General features: G+C 41.0%; 1 protein-coding gene across 1 annotated transcript in view; it reads right to left on the bottom strand.

The window, feature by feature from the left end:
* Window positions 1-16,192, bottom strand: part of LOC140477451 (junctophilin-1-like) — a 116,531-nt gene extending 100,339 nt beyond the window's left edge. The window contains exon 1 of the mRNA XM_072571383.1: window positions 15,753-16,192. Within this exon, the coding sequence (XP_072427484.1) occupies window positions 15,753-16,131 (379 nt within the window). The 5' untranslated portion in view covers window positions 16,132-16,192. The remainder of the gene's footprint in view (window positions 1-15,752) is intronic.
* Between the last annotated feature and the right edge of the window lie 1,605 nt (window positions 16,193-17,797).

Here is a 17,797-nt window from a genome sequence, read left to right as displayed (position 1 = left end):
TGTAACACTGTCAGATTTACCATCTTTCAAATGAGCTGCTAAATCAAGTGCACGTCTGCTCTCTCTTCAGGGAATGTGAAATATCTCATGACACTATTCAAATATGTTCTTCATGGTGTCTTGGCCAATATTTATTCCTCAAACAATATCGCTAAAATAAATGGCCTGGCCATGTCCTATTGTTGTTTGTGGGACTTTGTGCACAATTGCCTGCAATATTTCCCTAAACAACTACATATCAAAGACTTCCATTTGACTGTGATTTGGGACATCCTGAGGCCATAAAAAGATGAAATAGAAGTACAAACCTTTTTTATAAAAACCTCTATATGACATTCGGACATCATGCTGCCTCTCTTTGATGTTGTGATTAGAACATTTCACTGGGTTTTGGAATGGGCAACAAATACTCAATGGCATCGGATGATATCGACAAGCCCTATTATCAGCTCCATATACCCCACTTGAGTATAAAAGCTATTTTTCTATTTACTCAATGGGATTGCTTTAAAGATGTCAGCTGAAAGTCACTGGGATCGGTCAGGTGAGGTCCAAATCCTTCACTGGCAGAATAATAAACTCACCTTGCTAGATGTGGTAAAGGGTAAATAGTAGCCTCAGATTACTATTCGATTACTTCAAGCAGGAATCCTGAAGAAGGGTTACACCTGAAACGTTGACTTCTCTCCTTCCTGATGTTGCCTAGCTTAGTGTGTTCTTCTAGCCTCCTTGTCTACCTTGGATTCCTGCATCTGTAATTTTTCTTGTCTCTATCCAATTACTTCAAGCGTATGGTTGCAGATATTTGTATGAATCAGTCTGCTTACAAAAACTGATTCTCATGACATAGTAGAAAGAGGACCTAAATCATTTTATTTGCCATTAAGGTATTTATTGTCTCCTATCAAAACATAAGAGCTAGGAGCAGGAGTAGGCCGCCTGGCCCATTGAGCCTGCTCCACCTTTCAATAAGATCATGGCTGGTCTTTTCATGGACTCAGCTCCACTTACTCATCTGCTCACCATAACCCTCAATTCCTTTACTGTTCAAAAACCTATCTTCACCTTAAAACCATTCAATGAGGTAGCCTCAACTGCTTCAGTAGGCAGGAAATTCTACAGAGTTACAACCCTTTGGATGAAGAAGTTCCCCCTCAACTCAGTCCTAAATCTATTCCCCCTGATTTTGAGGCTCTGCCCCTAGCCTTTGTTTCACCTGCTAGTGGAAACATTCTCCATGCTTCTATCATATCTATTCCCTTCATGATTTTGTGTATTTCTATAAGATCCCCCCTCATTCTTCTAAATTCCAGTGAGTATAGCCCCAGTCGACTCAATGTTTCCTTCTAAGCCAACCCCCTCGACTCCAGAATCAACCTAGTGAACCTCCTCTGCACCACTTCCAGTGCCAGTACATCCTTTCTCAAGTAAGGAGACCAAATCTGTACACCGTACTCCAGGCATGGCCTCAGCAGCAACAGTACCTGTACAACTTCAGCATAACCCCCTGTTTTTAAAGCCCCTAATCATGCAACTATCGAGGAGCCTCAACATGAGGGAGGCGGCACAGTGGTTAGCACTACTGCCTCACAGCGCCAGGGACCGAGGTTCAATTCCAGCTGCAGATTTCCTTCAGTTTTCTCCCACAGTCCAAAGATGTGCAAGCCAGGTGAACGGCCCATAGTGCTAGGTACATTAGTCAGAGGGAAATGGGTCTGGGTGGGTTACTCTTCAGAGGGTCGGTGTGGACTGGTTGGACCGAAGGGTCTGTTTCCACACTGTTGGGAATCTAATTTAATGTAATCTAATCCATCCCTCTAGCAATGGAAGCCAATATTCTATTCGCCTTCATAATAACCTGCTAGACCTGCAAACCAACTTTTTGTGATTCATCCAGAAGAGCACCCAGGTCCCTCTACAGAGCAGCATGCTGCAATTTTTGCCTTACAAATAACTGTCCATTCCAACCAAAATGGATGACCTTACACTTACTAAGATCCACCAGCTTATTTTAAATGCGTTAACACAGCCACCAAAATACTTAAACAGAAGATGGATACAGCTATAATGAGTTCTCTCTCAACCTTGGAAGTTAAAACACTAGTGGCAAATGTTGACAAACTGATAGACCTTGACATGAATGCTTTGAATTGAAGGTCCAACAACTGTGGCAAGTTGTTATTCTGAAAACTGACACACAGCATGAGTAATAAAGGATCATTGACTTAGGAAGGGGTAGAGGGTTGAAACTGGATAGAATATGAACTATCTTTGGGAAGTTATCTTTCTGCTGCAGTGTCTAAGTCTATAGCACCCAAGCAACGATAAGCATCAGAGAGCCCCCTTAAAAGGTCCAGTCATTTCTTCTATAGCTCGATATTCATGTTCTGGTGTCACTCTGCACCATACAACAATTGTGCAATATAAATAACAAAGTGTTGGCTATGTAATCACATTACAGCCAACACGTTTTAAAAGTATGCGCTTTAGAAGCGGTATTCCCGTTTCATCAAATTGCGTCACAGCCAATTAGTGTTGATGAAACGCACATTATAGCAGAACGACCTGTAGTTCTTTATTTGAGTAAATCCAATAAGCTAAACAATATAAAGACTTACTTATTGACACTGTTGCAGGGTTAGAAATTGTACATTTGTGCAGTTTTATTTTGAGAATAAATCTAAATGGACTTCTTCACTTAATAGCTATAAGATGGGCAAATTGGTAACAGTGAATAATAACCTGAAAGTGAAGGCTGGAAACCAAGCATTTTTTGAAGACGGATTATAATCCAAGGAGCTGTTGTGAAGAATGGCTTAAAATATATCAGTATAAAATGTCAGAATATGATTACGGACCCATGTTCGCTGAATCTAAACCTAATGATCAGTGGAAAAATTAAGTGAATGTGAGGACATGAGTTACATTCCTACCAAAGGGTATGGCCATGCCATTGTCACTCTCTAAAATAGTAAAATCAGAAGCAAAATATTTTTGAGAGCTAGAAATTTGTCATTTGACAGTCAAAATAATTTTTCTTTTCCAATATGTTTCATGGATGAAATTAACCAGAAATCTGAGAGATGTCTACAAGGTATGCTCAAGGTTTGATAGATTTTGAAAATCACATGGATAGATGTGATTTGAAATAAAACTGTAAGAAAAGATGACAGAAATTTTAATTGAAGGTTTCTTTTCTCAGTGCTCACAAGTAAATCACTATATTGTGCTAAAGTGTCACACACGGATCACTTCCAGGACTTCGATTAGGATGCGAGAAGAGGCTTTCATTTCAAGCCAATGGTTGCTGTTTTGAAAGAATTCTGGGGAGCCAGTCATTTCCAGCAACCTCAATGGCAAAAATCAAGATGTTTGGTGATATCAAAGGTTGGAGGATTCAGTGGTTGCAGCATTTCAGGAATAACAAGATTCTGGATTCAGGCACCAGTAGAAAAGATAAACTACAGACAGAAAGAAGAAGAAACAAAGCATTTTCAGCTGATCTGGGTACCGCAGATGACTGGATTTCAGCAGCAATAATACTCTAATGAACCCAAAGAATGCCTGGGGTACAGTGAGCAGGTGCTTCAGGGATGATTCAAAATATAATTGCTGGGTAAACTGCACAAAGCAGGATCACAGGTTTATCAAAGTGACACATGGCACAGAGAATTTGGAGGCTTAAGATGATAATAGTGGTCAGCCTGAAAGGCTCTGACAATGTGTGTATTAGGCTTGATTTCATTTAACTGTGAGGCATACAGGCAGTGACTGCACCTCAACAACAAGTGCAGTAGATTTGCTAAAATATTTGATTGACTCTGCAGGGAAGGTCGATGGAAGGTCAGGCAATATAAAAGCTCTTCTCGACTTAGGTTACAATACAGTGAGCTCACTAAGAACAGTAAAAAAAACTTAAAGAACTGCAGATGTTAGAAATCTGAAACAAAAGCAAAAAATTGCTGGAAAATCTCAGCAGGTCTGGCAGCATCTGTGGAGAGAAATCAGAGTTAACATTTTAGGTCCAGTGCACCAAAAGAAGTGTCAGTGGTCCCAAAACGTTAACTCTCTCATCTCTCTACACAGATGCCGCCAGACCCACTGAGATTTTCCAATAATTTCTCTTTTTGCTTCACAGAGTGTTGATTCTGTACAAAGTTGCTGGGGTAAGCTACTTTATTCGTATTGATGTAGCTACTAGTGAAATATCTAGGGGAAAGAAAAGCAGGAATGAAATTGAAAGATTGGAGCATGACAAATTTTGGAAAGTCAATGGAAAGTTTATCCTTCAAGTCAATATCATATCTTCGTTACAAAACTAAAGTTAAAAGTCACACAGCACCAGGTTATAGTGTTCAGGAGCAAGCTAGATCTTCCACATAAACCTGGGTTGGACTATAACCTGGTGAAGTGTGATTTAACTTGGAATGTGGGAGGAAACCGGAGTACCCGGAGGAAACCCATACAGACACAGGGAGAATGTGCAAACTCCACACAGGCAGTCGCCCAAGGCTGGAATCGAACCTGGGACCCTGACACTGAGGGGCAGCAGTGCTAACCACTGAACCACTGTGCCACCCCCAAATTTAATGACATTGGCTGCACCACTTCCTGAGGCAGTGTGTTTCAAAGTTGCCAAAACTCTGGGGGAAAAAAAAAAGACCCATCTCTAGCTAAAATTGCAACCCCTAATTTTAAAAGTGTTCCTAGTTTTTTTTCCCCCCATGAGTTGCTTCCTCTAGGTGCACTATAATCATATCACCCCTCACTGTCCTAAAGCCTAGTAAAAACAAGCCCAGCCTGACCAATCTGTCCCAGTAACAAATAAAATGCGGAAAGAACTGCAGATGCTGTAAATCAGAAGCAAAACCAGAAATTGCTGAAAAAGTTATGGTCTGACAGCGTCTGTGAAGAGAAATCAGAGTTAACATTTCGGAACTCGTGTACATTGGAGACATATTTCCATATGCATCCAGTACTTTCAATGACCAACAAATCCATCACCCAAAATTATTCTAATTACTAGGCTAAAACAACAGCTTTAGTGCACCTTGCATTACATAGCATGCAAGGGGTTGCAATCCAATTCGGGGTGATTTTAAGCTAACTCACCAATTAGAAAATTGACTAAACTGGGTGCAGTGTTTGTTCTACACTCACCTGGGAGCACAGGAACAGGAGTAGGCCATTCAACCCCTTGAGCTTGCTCCACCATTCAATAAGATCATGGCTGCTCTGTGACCATATGCCTGTCTTGGGCCCATATCCCTTGATACCCTTGCTTTGTTAAAAATGTACATCTCAGACTTAAATTGAACAACTGAAATGCATTGACTGCTGTTGGACTTGATCATTCCTTGCATGTAGAGGTGCTTTTCAACATCTCTCCTGAATTGTCTGGCCCTTATTCTTAGACTTTGCCCTGGTTCTAGAATCTTCAACCAGTTTACTCTTATCTATCCGGTTAATATCCTGAAAACCACGATTAGATCACACCCATAACATTCTAAATTCTAGAGAAACTAGGCCTAATTTGTCACAACTCTCATAACTTAACCCTTGAAGTCCAGATATCATCCCTGTAAAACTACATTAAATCCCTCCAGGGCCCACCCTTCCTCAGGTGTGGTGCCCAGATCTGCTCACAGTACTCTAAGTGGGATCGAAGTAACATTTTGCCTACCTGCAGCATAATCTGCTACATCCCTGGACTCCAGCCCTTTAAATATGAAGGCCAGCAATCCATTAGCCTTCTTGACGATTTTCTGTAACTATTCATTGCATTTTAAAGAGCTTTGTATCTTAATCTCCAAATCTCATTACACATCCACTGTGTTTAACTTTGTGCCTTCTAAAAATACCCTGATTTATTATTTTTCGATCCTGAATGGATACACACTTGCTTATATTAAAATCCACCTGCCACAGCTTTGTCCATTTAGCGGTTGTAATGTTATGTTGCCATTAATACTATCCACAATGCTGCCCAGTTTTGTAATGTTAGCAAATTTGGATATTTGAATTTCTATACTATTATCCAAGCCATTGGTGAACTTTGTGAACGATTGAGGCCCCAACACAGATCCAGCGGAACATAATCAGTCACATCCTGCTAATTTGAGCACGTAGCATCATTCCAACTCTCTGTTTCCTGCCACTCAAACAATTTCCTATCAGTGTCAGTTATTTGCCTCCCAATTCCATGTGGGACATTATCAAAAGCCATCTGTGAACCAACTCCACAAAGGCCGGTTTCCAGTCACCAAGTCACCTCTTATTTACTTGACCCTGGTCCAGCTTCCTCAGAGGCAGCTTAGGGCTTCCTGATTGGACAAGATTAACAGCCCCAATCAGGGAACTCATATTCTAAGACGTCCACCTGGCTGACTTCATTCCAATCACCACATTCTAGAAGTTCATTTAAACAACATCCATCAACTTGCCTCTCTCCACCACCTTTGTCAGTTCTTTAAAAAAAACTCAACAGGTTTGTCAGGCATGACCTAGCTTTCATGAATCCTTGGAGTCATAGAGATATACAGCATGGAAACAAACCCTCTGGTTCAACTTGTCCATGCCGCTGATTAACTGAAATCTTGAGGTGATTAGTTCCCCTATCCTATATTATAGACTCCAACAATTTCCCCATCACAGATGTCAGGCTAGCTGGTCTGTAATCCCCTAATGGCCCTCTGTAACCGTTCTTAAACAGCAGAGTGACATGAGCAAATTTCCAGTCCAGAAGTTCAATCCTGGAATCCAGGGAACTCTGAAAGATGACAGTTCAGACATCAGCAATGTGCTCTCCTACCTCCTTGAACGTTTGTAGATGGAAACCATGGTCCTGGGGATTTGTCACTAATCAGTTCCATTAATTTTCAAATTATTGTTGATGATTTACTTAAGCTTACAAGCTTTCCTTACACCCTGTCCCTGATCCTGTTAATTTCTTTGGGACCTCTGACAGGCTATCCTCCTTTTCGGTGTGAATACTGAAGCAAAATAATGCTTCAGCGTGTCTGCCATTTTCCCATGGAAATTATCCCACTCAGCCTTCGGTGGATAAATAGTACTATTAACCAGCCATTTCCCCTTTATATAACTATAAAATCTCATTGTCTTTTATGCTCGTTGCAAGTCTCCTTTCATAATCCATTATAGCCATCTTTATAAGCAGCTTTGTCTCCCTTTGTTGGTCTTTGTATGGGACCCATTCTGTGAGATCATACATTTCGTTGCATTTTTACAAGCCCTTGCTTTTAATTTTAAACTGTCCCTTCCCTCCTTAGATGTCAATTGCTGTTATTTTTGTGAGATGGAGATTTTCTTCTCATGGGCACAACTGTTTCTGAATAGCATTGTTTTTCTTTGAACAGCTTCCACCGTCCCACAGTTGTTTTACCAATTAGCAGAGCTTCCCAGTTTACAATGCATCTCTACCACATTCCATTAAAGTCTGCCTTACTGAAATCCAAAATTCTAGTTTCTGATCTGTGCTTGCCTCTTAACAAATAGTATATGAAACTCAATCAAGTTATGAGCACTATTCAACAAATGCTCTTGAACAGCTCGGTTACTAATCGAATCGGGCTCATTGCTCATTACTAGATCCAGTATTGCTTGATCCTTGTCACATACAAGATAGAGTGTAGCAGGAAATTATCCTGGATACACACTAGAAATTCACAACCTTTCTGACAGGTGCTTATCAGTCTCACCCAGTCTATGTTAAGATTAAAATCCCCCATTAATATTACTCTGGCCTATACTGCATAGTGGTCTAATTTCAGCATTTATACAATCTAGTACTTCTGAGCTGCTACAAGCTGGTCTATATATATATCTATTGGGTTTTAGTTCCCTTACAGTTCCTTAAATCCACCCATAAAATGTCCATTTGGTGTTTTCACCTCATTATATTCTCCCTCACTACAGATGTGATTCTGTTTCTAATCCGTAATGTTACTCCATCCCTCTGTCATTTTCTCTGGGCCCCCTGTAAAGCTTACAACTTGGTACACTTTAGTGCTCAGTCCTGACCAACCTGCAGCCATGTCTCTACAATGACCACTACATTATAGTTTCCAAATTGAATCGGTGCCTCCAGCTCACTTGCATAATGTATTTTGGCTGTAAACTCTATCCTGCCCTTCAGCATCTTTTTATAATTTCTCTCTCCTGTCTGATTCAATTCATTTTTTATAGTCTTGTCCCACTCATTAAACCGGCCCGGCTTGTCCAACAACTTCCCTTCGCATGCTGACCTGCTGCTCCATGTCCCACCCCCTGCCATACGAGTTTAAACCCTCCCAAACAAACCTCCCAGCAAGGATGTTGCTGCCTGCCAGCTCGGGTACAGCCCATCCTTTTTCAGACAGATCCTAACTGCCCTAGAAGAAATCCCAATGATTCAGATATCAGAATCCTTCTCTCCTATACCAACTGTGATGTCATCCTACTTCTGGCCTCACTGGCACATGGCACAAGGAATAATCCCAAGATTACAACTGTAGAGATCCTGCTTTTCAACTTTCTACCTAACTCGCTAAATTCCTTTTGCAGAACCTCATCTCCAGTCCTACCTATGTCATTAGCTCCATATGGACCACAACCACTGGCTATTCACCTTCCTCTTTCAGTACGACCTGTGTCGTGGAAATTAAATTGACTCGACTCAACTGTTAGCAAGAGCAAGGAAAAAGCTTTATTTTTTACCTCTGCAGGGGACCAATACACTTGGCAAAAGCATCTTGTGTAAGTGCCCTGAACAAATTTCACATATTCTTTTTATACTATTCTTATCACACGCTCAAGGACAAGAGCTGGGAAACATTCAAGCTCCTTGTTTTCCCATTTCTTTGCCATGGATATACTTGCTTACTGTCTTTATGTTTCCCTTAGCCTTTTTGCTGAATTCAATGGCTCGCAACGTTTGCAAAGTTCAGCAAAGCCAAGCTGCCTCCACTGCAGAATTCAGCAAAGTGTTTGCAAAGTTCAGCAAAGTATTCTCTTTCAGATTTCACAGTAAATGTTAATTTTCCATTACACCTGCGTTTCATTAAAACCAACATGTGTCTTCCCAACTGGTTACTTTTAAATGATCTCCTAAGTGTGGCACTGGAACCAAAAAACTGAAACATTATTCCAGCACTATTTTGAGTGGATTAAGGTGGAAAGGACAGTATCAGAGCTGATTTGGATCTCACAGCAGGTGTATGTAAAATACGACGTATCGTTGATGGGTCTAACATCCATTTTGCATTTTTAAAAAATGAAAATGCTACATTCCAATTCTACACAAGGATTAGATGTCACTGTGTTCTAGTAGAAGAAAGGACAGTGCTCAGACAAATTCAGATGTATTCTGAGTTAGCAAATGTTAACAATGGAAGCACCCTCTCCTGAATAGAATACAAACTGATGACAAGGAAAGCTGACCAGCCTGTATAATCCTTCCAAACTACTCCCCCAGTTCCAACACCATTTCCTCTTCAAATTCTTTGAGCATATTGTTACTAACCAAATCCACATCGGTCTTGCATACAACTCCATGTCTGATTCTTTCTGATCAGGTTCAGCCTCAGCTACAGCACTGAACTAGCCAAATTAAAATGGCAAACGATTGTGATGTGTTTCTTTTCCTCCTCGACCTCTGTGCAACCTTTGACATTGTTTACCACATCATCCAAGGCCTTTTCCTACAGCATCTCCTTCACTTCCAGACTTTGTAACAGAACCTATGTGAATCTGTTACTTTTGGCTTCTCTCCTTCCTCATCTACACATTTTTGCTTAGAGACATCATGCAAAAGGTGCTTTTAATGTTTGAGCTGACAGACTCCACCCCTTCAGCATCTTCCTTACTGTTACTGTGCTACTGAACCAAAATTCAGTCTTGGGTGAGCCAAAGGTTCCTACAGTTACAATCATCATTTTTGGTCCCACTATACACTGTGTCATTCCCATTTGCTGTCATAGGAGAAACCATTCTGGCCACCACCCTGCTACTGAGCTGCATCTGCATCTTCTCCATTCACATGGACATACTTCCACCCTCCAATGATTACCTGACTTCATCCCCATCTCAGCACATCTGCTGCACAAACTTTCATCTGTAGATTTCACAGGTGACTATGACTTCAGACCCCTTCAGATCCAGAATTTTGAATTCTCTTCCAAAATCACTTCTGTTTCTCCACTTCCCTCTCCTTACTGAGACCATCCTTAAAGTCTACCTCTATAATCAAACTTTTACTGAACACTCCTTAAATCTTGTTTAGTTCCAAATTTTTTTGACATGTTATGGCTCTGTGAAATGCATTAAAATATCTTGCTCTATTAAAAGCACTATAGTTATACAAACTATTATTGGTAAGTAAATATTAAAAGGGGAAGGTGTAATAAAACAAGTAATGCTTTTTGCCAGAAACAGCATTTCCTTAACAAATGCTACAGTTGTGGTGGCAGAATTTTAGACCTTGGCTACTGTAACTTTGGTGTAAAAATGTAGTGCTGTCTAATTATCTGATAATATACATGACTCGGTATAATGTTATTACATAAAATGACTTTAAATTAGCAGTTTTTGTCTGAGTCATATGGTGTATTAATGTAGTGTTTTATTTCTGATTGTTTAGCAATACTAAGAGCATAAAAGGATTGACCAATATTCCATATATGATTGATTACACTAAGGCCTGATTGTAAAACCCTTTGTAAGGTCTGAATATAACAGCTGATTTTTGGAAAAATATTGATCAGTAGTTTGAGAATATCAACTGTTATGATATATTAACTTTCTAAATGAGTAATTACCACACATATTTTTAAACGACTTGTTTGAGAATTAATCCATTAACATGCTTTACGAATGGTAATAAGGACCTCCTGTTAACTGACATCCACATGATCAAGAATGCATAAATATTTCAAGTACGAAATTTAAGAATTCCATTTTTATTGACAAGAATTCCCTATTCAATTTTAATCTTTCCCTTCAGTGCCTGTTAATATAATAAAATTTTCAAACAGAAATTCTAGCCCTCCCAAATAAAAACTGCTTCGTAAAGCTAGGAAACAGAATGCTATGAGCTTTAAAAAAAATGCCTTGAACACATACTCTCAACCAAAGCAACCATGTTTCCATGGCAACATTGCTGAGTGAATTTTCAGCAGTGGGTAGCATTGCTTGAAACAAATATTGAAACTAACTAAAACAAAAATATTCATTTGTTTGAAGGACTGAATTACAAAACAACATATGGAGAGAATTTTATGGTGGACCATAATGATATCAGTTTGTGCCTTTTCAATTTCCTCTCAAGTGCCAAAATGAATCACTGATCTAGAGTGCAGGAAGCTATCTTGAGTAGAAACTTAAAGATCTGTGTTACACCCCAAAATTATATAACATCTCTCTGTTGGCTGGCAAGATTCAAAAAATTAGAAGCTATTGATTTAAAAATTGTATTTGACCAAAGTGGATAGTCACATTACCTTTTTTTGAGAATATGTACATTATCAAGGGAAAAAAAAATTCAGTATTTGGTCCTAACATTCCCAAGCACTTCAAATCAAATCTAATTCTGGACAATGTAAAACTGATAATATTTTGATGTACTCTAACAATAACATGGAGTAGACTTGCTCTTCAACTATCTGAAATCTGTGTAGAATCACGAAGTACAACTGCAGTCTACTTCAAAGTGATATATTCATATTTATAAATCAAAATAGAATTGATTTGTCCATAACCAAAACTCAAGGTGAACGCCATACTACCTCAAGCAATCAACTTCTTTAGACTAGCCATATAAAGACTGTATGTAATCAGACAGTACCCCTTGATTAACTTTTCCAAATTAAGTTCTATAATTGTGAACACCCTTGGCCACATTTCCAGAGAGAACCAATTATGCACATTAGGTACAGTGTGTACTGATTTATTCAAGAATAATTGTTCCGAATACCAGAAATTTCCTTTTAAACATATGCTTGTTCAGCAAAAAATATAAAGTTAATAATGATAGACTGGAATTTAAATCAATAGATCTGAATAATTATAATGTAATACTAAGGATCAGGAATGGATAATGTAATAACTCATTTACATGCTCACATTTTTGCCTCATTGGTGCATTCTGGATACAAATCTATATTACTTCTGCACGATTTTGAAATGTATAGAGGATTTTACATTCCAGGATTGCCTACTAAAGGGCTTAAATGTTCGCAACAATCTTAATATTACGTGCAATAAATATGTTCCAGCTTTTAATTTCAATCCATAGCCACATAAACCTTATTATATTCTCTTTTGATGCGATATTGATTATGTCTTATGTTTGTGAGTGTGTTTAAATGTCACACTGAGTATTCCAAGTTGGATATTTCGGTCAATGATGACATGAGTTTGTAAGTTAGCAAACTATTTTTAGTTGATGACCTGATCACACTCAACTACCTCGATAAACTCTAGTTCTTTCCATTAGGATATGGCTGACAAAACAGTTTACTTGAACATAGATGTTGAAGCAGGTTCACAGTTTTTTTTTCTTAAAAATGAAATGCTAGCTTTACATTTTTTTAAAAAGTTTCAGAGCCTGAAGGAACAACAAAATTTAAAGTGCTCCTCTTCGAGGAAATAAATGAGATGAATTCAGTTTTATAAAGTTTAACTTATAAAGTTTAATTGCAGCTACAGTGTGAATGAATATTAATATTCCTTATTAGGGAAGAAAAAGTGTCTGTACTCAACATATTTTTATTTCTTTTATCACTGTGAAACTACGTGACTTCTAATTAAAAGACTAATAGTATCCTAACTTTATTTTGTTTCCCCAGAGTTTCCTCTCCACACTCACACGCAATTTATGCTGCAGTATAATCCCACAGACCTCAGCAGCCTGGTAGCAAATGATGCAAGTTGCTTTTTCTCTATTTAATCTCAAAAGGACTAAACTGACCATCCTAATCTAGACTGTAGCTAACATAGACATAACATCAGAAATTTCAGGACAGTGAGTGGGAATACAACAATCTCTTTTCCTCTCTAACTCGTGAATATTTAAGTACATTGTAGCACCCATACAACCAATTTTGCTTTAGCTAACTCAATACAGAAAGCGTATTCTGTATATTCCAGCACTTTATTACTGGGCCATTTTGAGGCACCTTGCTCCATACTTTAGATTGATTGAACATGCATTTGTAATTATGGTCAGATCTGTTGCTTTTAAGATGAAAATTAAATTATGGTTCCAAATTTTTAAAGTTGCAAAACGTTTTCACTATGCATATTCTATTCATTGTGTATCTTTTGAATAACTCGTAGCACTTGCAGCAGTGACATATGCTACACTTTAATCTCAAGAAATTTCTCTGTTAGCACATCTGCGACTTTTTCACAATGCATATTTAAAAATAAAAATCACCTTTGTGAAAATGAAGCATGACGCTGAAACAGTACTAATAATTACTTAGGCAGTCACTCAAGAACAATTGCAATCCTATGACAAATCTGGTCATGATGTCTGGAGGATTTGGATTAACAACACACATGAATAATTTTGGCTTCTTTTCCTGCAAATAATCTGTTCTGGTTCTAGATGGGAATTCAATATTCCAATCACTTTCATTTTGGGAACATGTAATCATAATCTATATTATGTAAATACATAATAAATTAAGGTAATGCCTTCAGGTAATGCCAATTCTGTGGCATACGCAGATACAGCTTCTAATTTATCATGTATTTTCGTAATATAGAATATGCTTAAGTGTTCGCAAAATGAACGTGCCTCAAATATTGAATTTGGTAAATAAATACACCTTGTCATAAATGGTTGTTCAATTTATGATACGTACTACACTTTTCGCACTGGATGACATCTAAGTGCCAGTCATAAATCTGCTCGGCCAAGCTGTAGCACACTGTGCCAGCAGCAAAACAAAACTGGAAGGGACTACTCAGGCAACTTGGGACAAAACTATGGAAACACAAAATACAGGAAATTCAATATTAGTGGATTTAAATGGAAAAAAAATGAATGACTACAGTCATTTTAGTGTCTATTATAGTATTTTGGCAATGAAGCAAAAGACAATATTTAAATGTTTATTTTTTTCTTCGAAGTATGCATAAAAGGTGTTTATGTTCATTAATCCTCATAAGCAAAGCTTTTACAAACATAAATTTATGACCACATTAAAGAATGGTCCAGTTTGAAGTTATTAATATTAATTCAAATTATCTACTACAATGGTCTTTATGCAATCGTACCGCGATGATTAAACGTATGGAACTTCCCCCCTTGCCCTACATACTTTACTTCTTCTGGAGGCGTTTGACAAGGAACATACACCCACCAGTTATTCACTTATTCAGCTGTTGCTGGAGATGTGTTATGCAGATACAGGCATATGTTATAGCATTTGACTATCGTTTACTCAGCGGCTCCAAAATTTACGGACTTTGTTTTTTTAAATGTAGACAATAATTCAGTGAAATGATGTAGTAATTTGGACACCTTGGATTCTGGGAATAGTTCGCACGTTTTGTACATCTATAGATTTCACCGAGCTGTCTGCACTTAAAGGGGGGGGGGGGGGGAGGGGGGAAAACTAGTTCGATACCGCCACAACATGCTCCCTTACTGTGGAATGAATACGGAATGAATAAGGATGTAATCCAGTTTCGACTCTCATCTGTTCGCTCGTGAATTAAAATAAATTAAAAAATTACACAGCCCCCTGTCCCGAATCCTCAGACGACTTCATAAGACATCGGAGGGGATCCCAAACAATTCGTGTGAAATGACCAACAGGGTCACTTCGCCTCTATAAATCTGACAGAGCCTCACCGGGAAAAGGGAGGACGAGGAGAAGGTGGAAGTTGGACTAACTTTGCGGAGCGCGGGGACTGTGAGGGGAGAGGGAAGAGAGAGAGGAGAGGAGAGGGGAGAGAGAGGGAAGAGAGAGAGGAGAGGAGAGAGGAGAGGGGAGAGAGGGGGAGGAGAGGGGGAGGAGAGGGGAGAGGAGAGAGAGAGGAGGAACGAGAGAGAGTGGGGAGAGAAGAGAGAGTGGGGAGAGAGATGATGGGGGAAGAGAGAGATGAGGGGAGAGAGGAGGAAAGAGAGAGTGGGGAGAGAGATGGGGGGAGAGAGAGAGATGGGGGAGAGACAGAGAGATGGGGGAGAGACAGAGAGATGGGGGGAGAGAGAGATGAGGGGGGAGAGAGAGATGAGGGGGGAGAGAGAGATGAGGGGGGAGAGAGAGATGAGGGGGGAGAGAGAGATGAGGGGGGAGAGAGAGATGAGGGGGGAGAGAGAGATGAGGGGGGAGAGAGAGATGAGGGGGGAGAGAGAGATGAGGGGGGAGAGAGAGATGAGGGGGGAGAGAGAGATGAGGGGGGAGAGAGAGATGAGGGGGGAGAGAGAGATGAGGGGGGAGAGAGAGATGAGGGGGGAGAGAGATGAGAGGGAGGAGAGGGGGAGGAGAGAGATGAGAGAGGGGAGAGAGAGGAGGTGGTGTGAGTGGGGAAAGAGGACAGAGATGGAGGGAAAGGAACTTTAGCCTCTCCTCGCGGCTGGAATATTTCGGAAATTGCACGCTTCCTTTGAAGATCCCGCCCCATTGTGTTGAGAGTCTGACTGCAGTGAGGTGATGGTTGAGTTCCTGCTCAGGTGAACTAGCCGCTTTGCTCCTGAGGTGGGGAGTCAGTCTGAGAGGAGGGAGGCTCTGCCGGTTACTCACCGCCATCTCCGTAGGTCTCCACACCGTAGCCGTCCTGCAGCCCATTGCTCCATGTGCCTTCATACCTGGCCGGGCTGCTGAGGCTCTGACGGAGCCCGTACCTGCCCTTGAAGCCGTGTGTCCACTCGCCGCGGTAGCACCAGCGACCCTTGGTCTCTACCCCCAGCCCGTGGCGCTTGCCCTGAGTCCAGTAGCCCTGGTAGGTATTGCCGCTGGGCCAGGTGTACACTCCCACCACCTCGAAGCCGTGAGCCCAGGAGCCGCTGTACTCGCCCTGGCCCTTCGGCCCGGTGCAGATGCCGTGTCCGTGGGCTTTGCCGTCCTCCCATCCACCGCAGTAACTCCCGCCATCCGCGAAATCAAACCTTCCTCCAGTCATGCATGAAGCGGTACACACGGACCGAGAGCGGGGACAGGAACAGGGAGCAAGGGCAGGGGGGAGGGGGGGTGGGGGGGGGGGGGAAGGTGGTGGTGGTGGGTGGGTGGGTGGGTGAAAAGCAGCTCGTGTGCGAGGGCAAGGAGGGAGGAATTACAAATAAAAATGCCAAGGCAAGTGCAGCGGGCGCCTGAGTGGAGAGACCGTCAGGGAGGCGGGTCCGCTGCCTTTAACTGGAGAGCCGGTCAGGGGAGGCGGGCTCATCCCTTACTGGAGAGAGACTCCGGAGAGAGGCGGGCGCCGACTGCTCAGGGAGGAGGGTGGGGGGGTTGCCACTGGAATCGGAGGGCAAGAGGCGCTGGAAGGACAGGGAGGACGCTGGGGCAAGGGGGCGGGGGGAGAGTTGGATGATCGACTAGATATCGGGTGCAGCGCAGCCCAGCCCGCGAATGGAGAGAGGCGTTTTACAGCGGGTAATTGGGCAGAGTGCCTAACAGAGACGGTGAGAGTTTGGCTCAGGGCATGGCTAGAGTCGCTAAGAAACCAGCGAGAAAGGGCGCTAAGGGAGGCACTAGACTCGAAACCTCAACCTCGGTTTTCCCTCTCTCCACAGGCACACCAAAACCTGCTGAGTTATTTTTATCTCTCTTTTTCAGAATCCTTTGTGTTGTTTAAGGAAGTCGAATAGTGGGGACCGTCCTGGGGTGTCACTGGACCGTCCCTAGATGCTCGGTAATAAACAAGGACTGCAGATGCTGGAAGATTTTCCTGTCCCTTGATGCTGCCAGACCTGCTGAGTTTCTCCAGCAATGTTTACTTTAGTTTCAAAGTGTTAGCATCCGCAGTTTTTGTTTTCTTTGTGTAATTGAAGAAAGTGGGCATTCGCGCGTCATGGGGAGCAGTGTGGAGTGACTTAGAGTCACGGTATCTGTCCCGGTGGTGTGTGCACAGCATTGAAGCGGTTGGTAATTCTGACCTTGCAAGGGTGATCAAAAAGACAGTTAAGTCAACTCTTGCAGACAAAACACAAACATGGAGAGAATCGGGAAGAAAAAGGCTCCCAGCAAAGAATGTGTGAAAAATGAACATGTAGGAAGCCACAACACGGATGGAGAAAAGCTAAAGGTGAAGGGTAGGGACAAGAGCCTAATTGAATGAGCGAGGGGAAGGAAATAAAGACTTAAAATTCAATACTGAAGAGAGATTTAAACATAAAATTGGAAAACTGCTATTGGGAAATGTAACATGCCGAGCAGCCAGTGAGACGCAAATGGGTGAAAATTCAAACGGAGTTAAACGAATTGAAAATATGAAAATAACATTATTGAGACACCAAAAGAAACACACAAAGTGAAGGAAAATAATCCACGCGTGATTTGAGTACAAAATTAACCAACGTAACAGTCCCGAAGTGTAAATTAAAGTTTTAAAGATTTTGAAGGAGCAGTCAGCATTATATTTGAAACACCATTGTGACTTAGGATGAAATGAGGGATCCAGTAAAGTTGAACAAACCTTCAACAGGATACATCCAAACCTGTTGTTTCACTAATATCTATTGAAGCTGGAATTTACATCAACCAATTCGACCCGTCTCCTTTTCATTTAATTCCATTTTTCTTAGGAAACGTTAATACTGTGTAAATCCACGACATTTAGTAATGCGTTT

The sequence above is a fragment of the Chiloscyllium punctatum genome, chromosome 5 (assembly GCF_047496795.1).
Source record: "Chiloscyllium punctatum isolate Juve2018m chromosome 5, sChiPun1.3, whole genome shotgun sequence".
Classification (NCBI taxonomy): Eukaryota; Metazoa; Chordata; class Chondrichthyes; order Orectolobiformes; family Hemiscylliidae; genus Chiloscyllium; species Chiloscyllium punctatum.
This window is presented reverse-complemented; position numbering and strand designations above follow the sequence as displayed.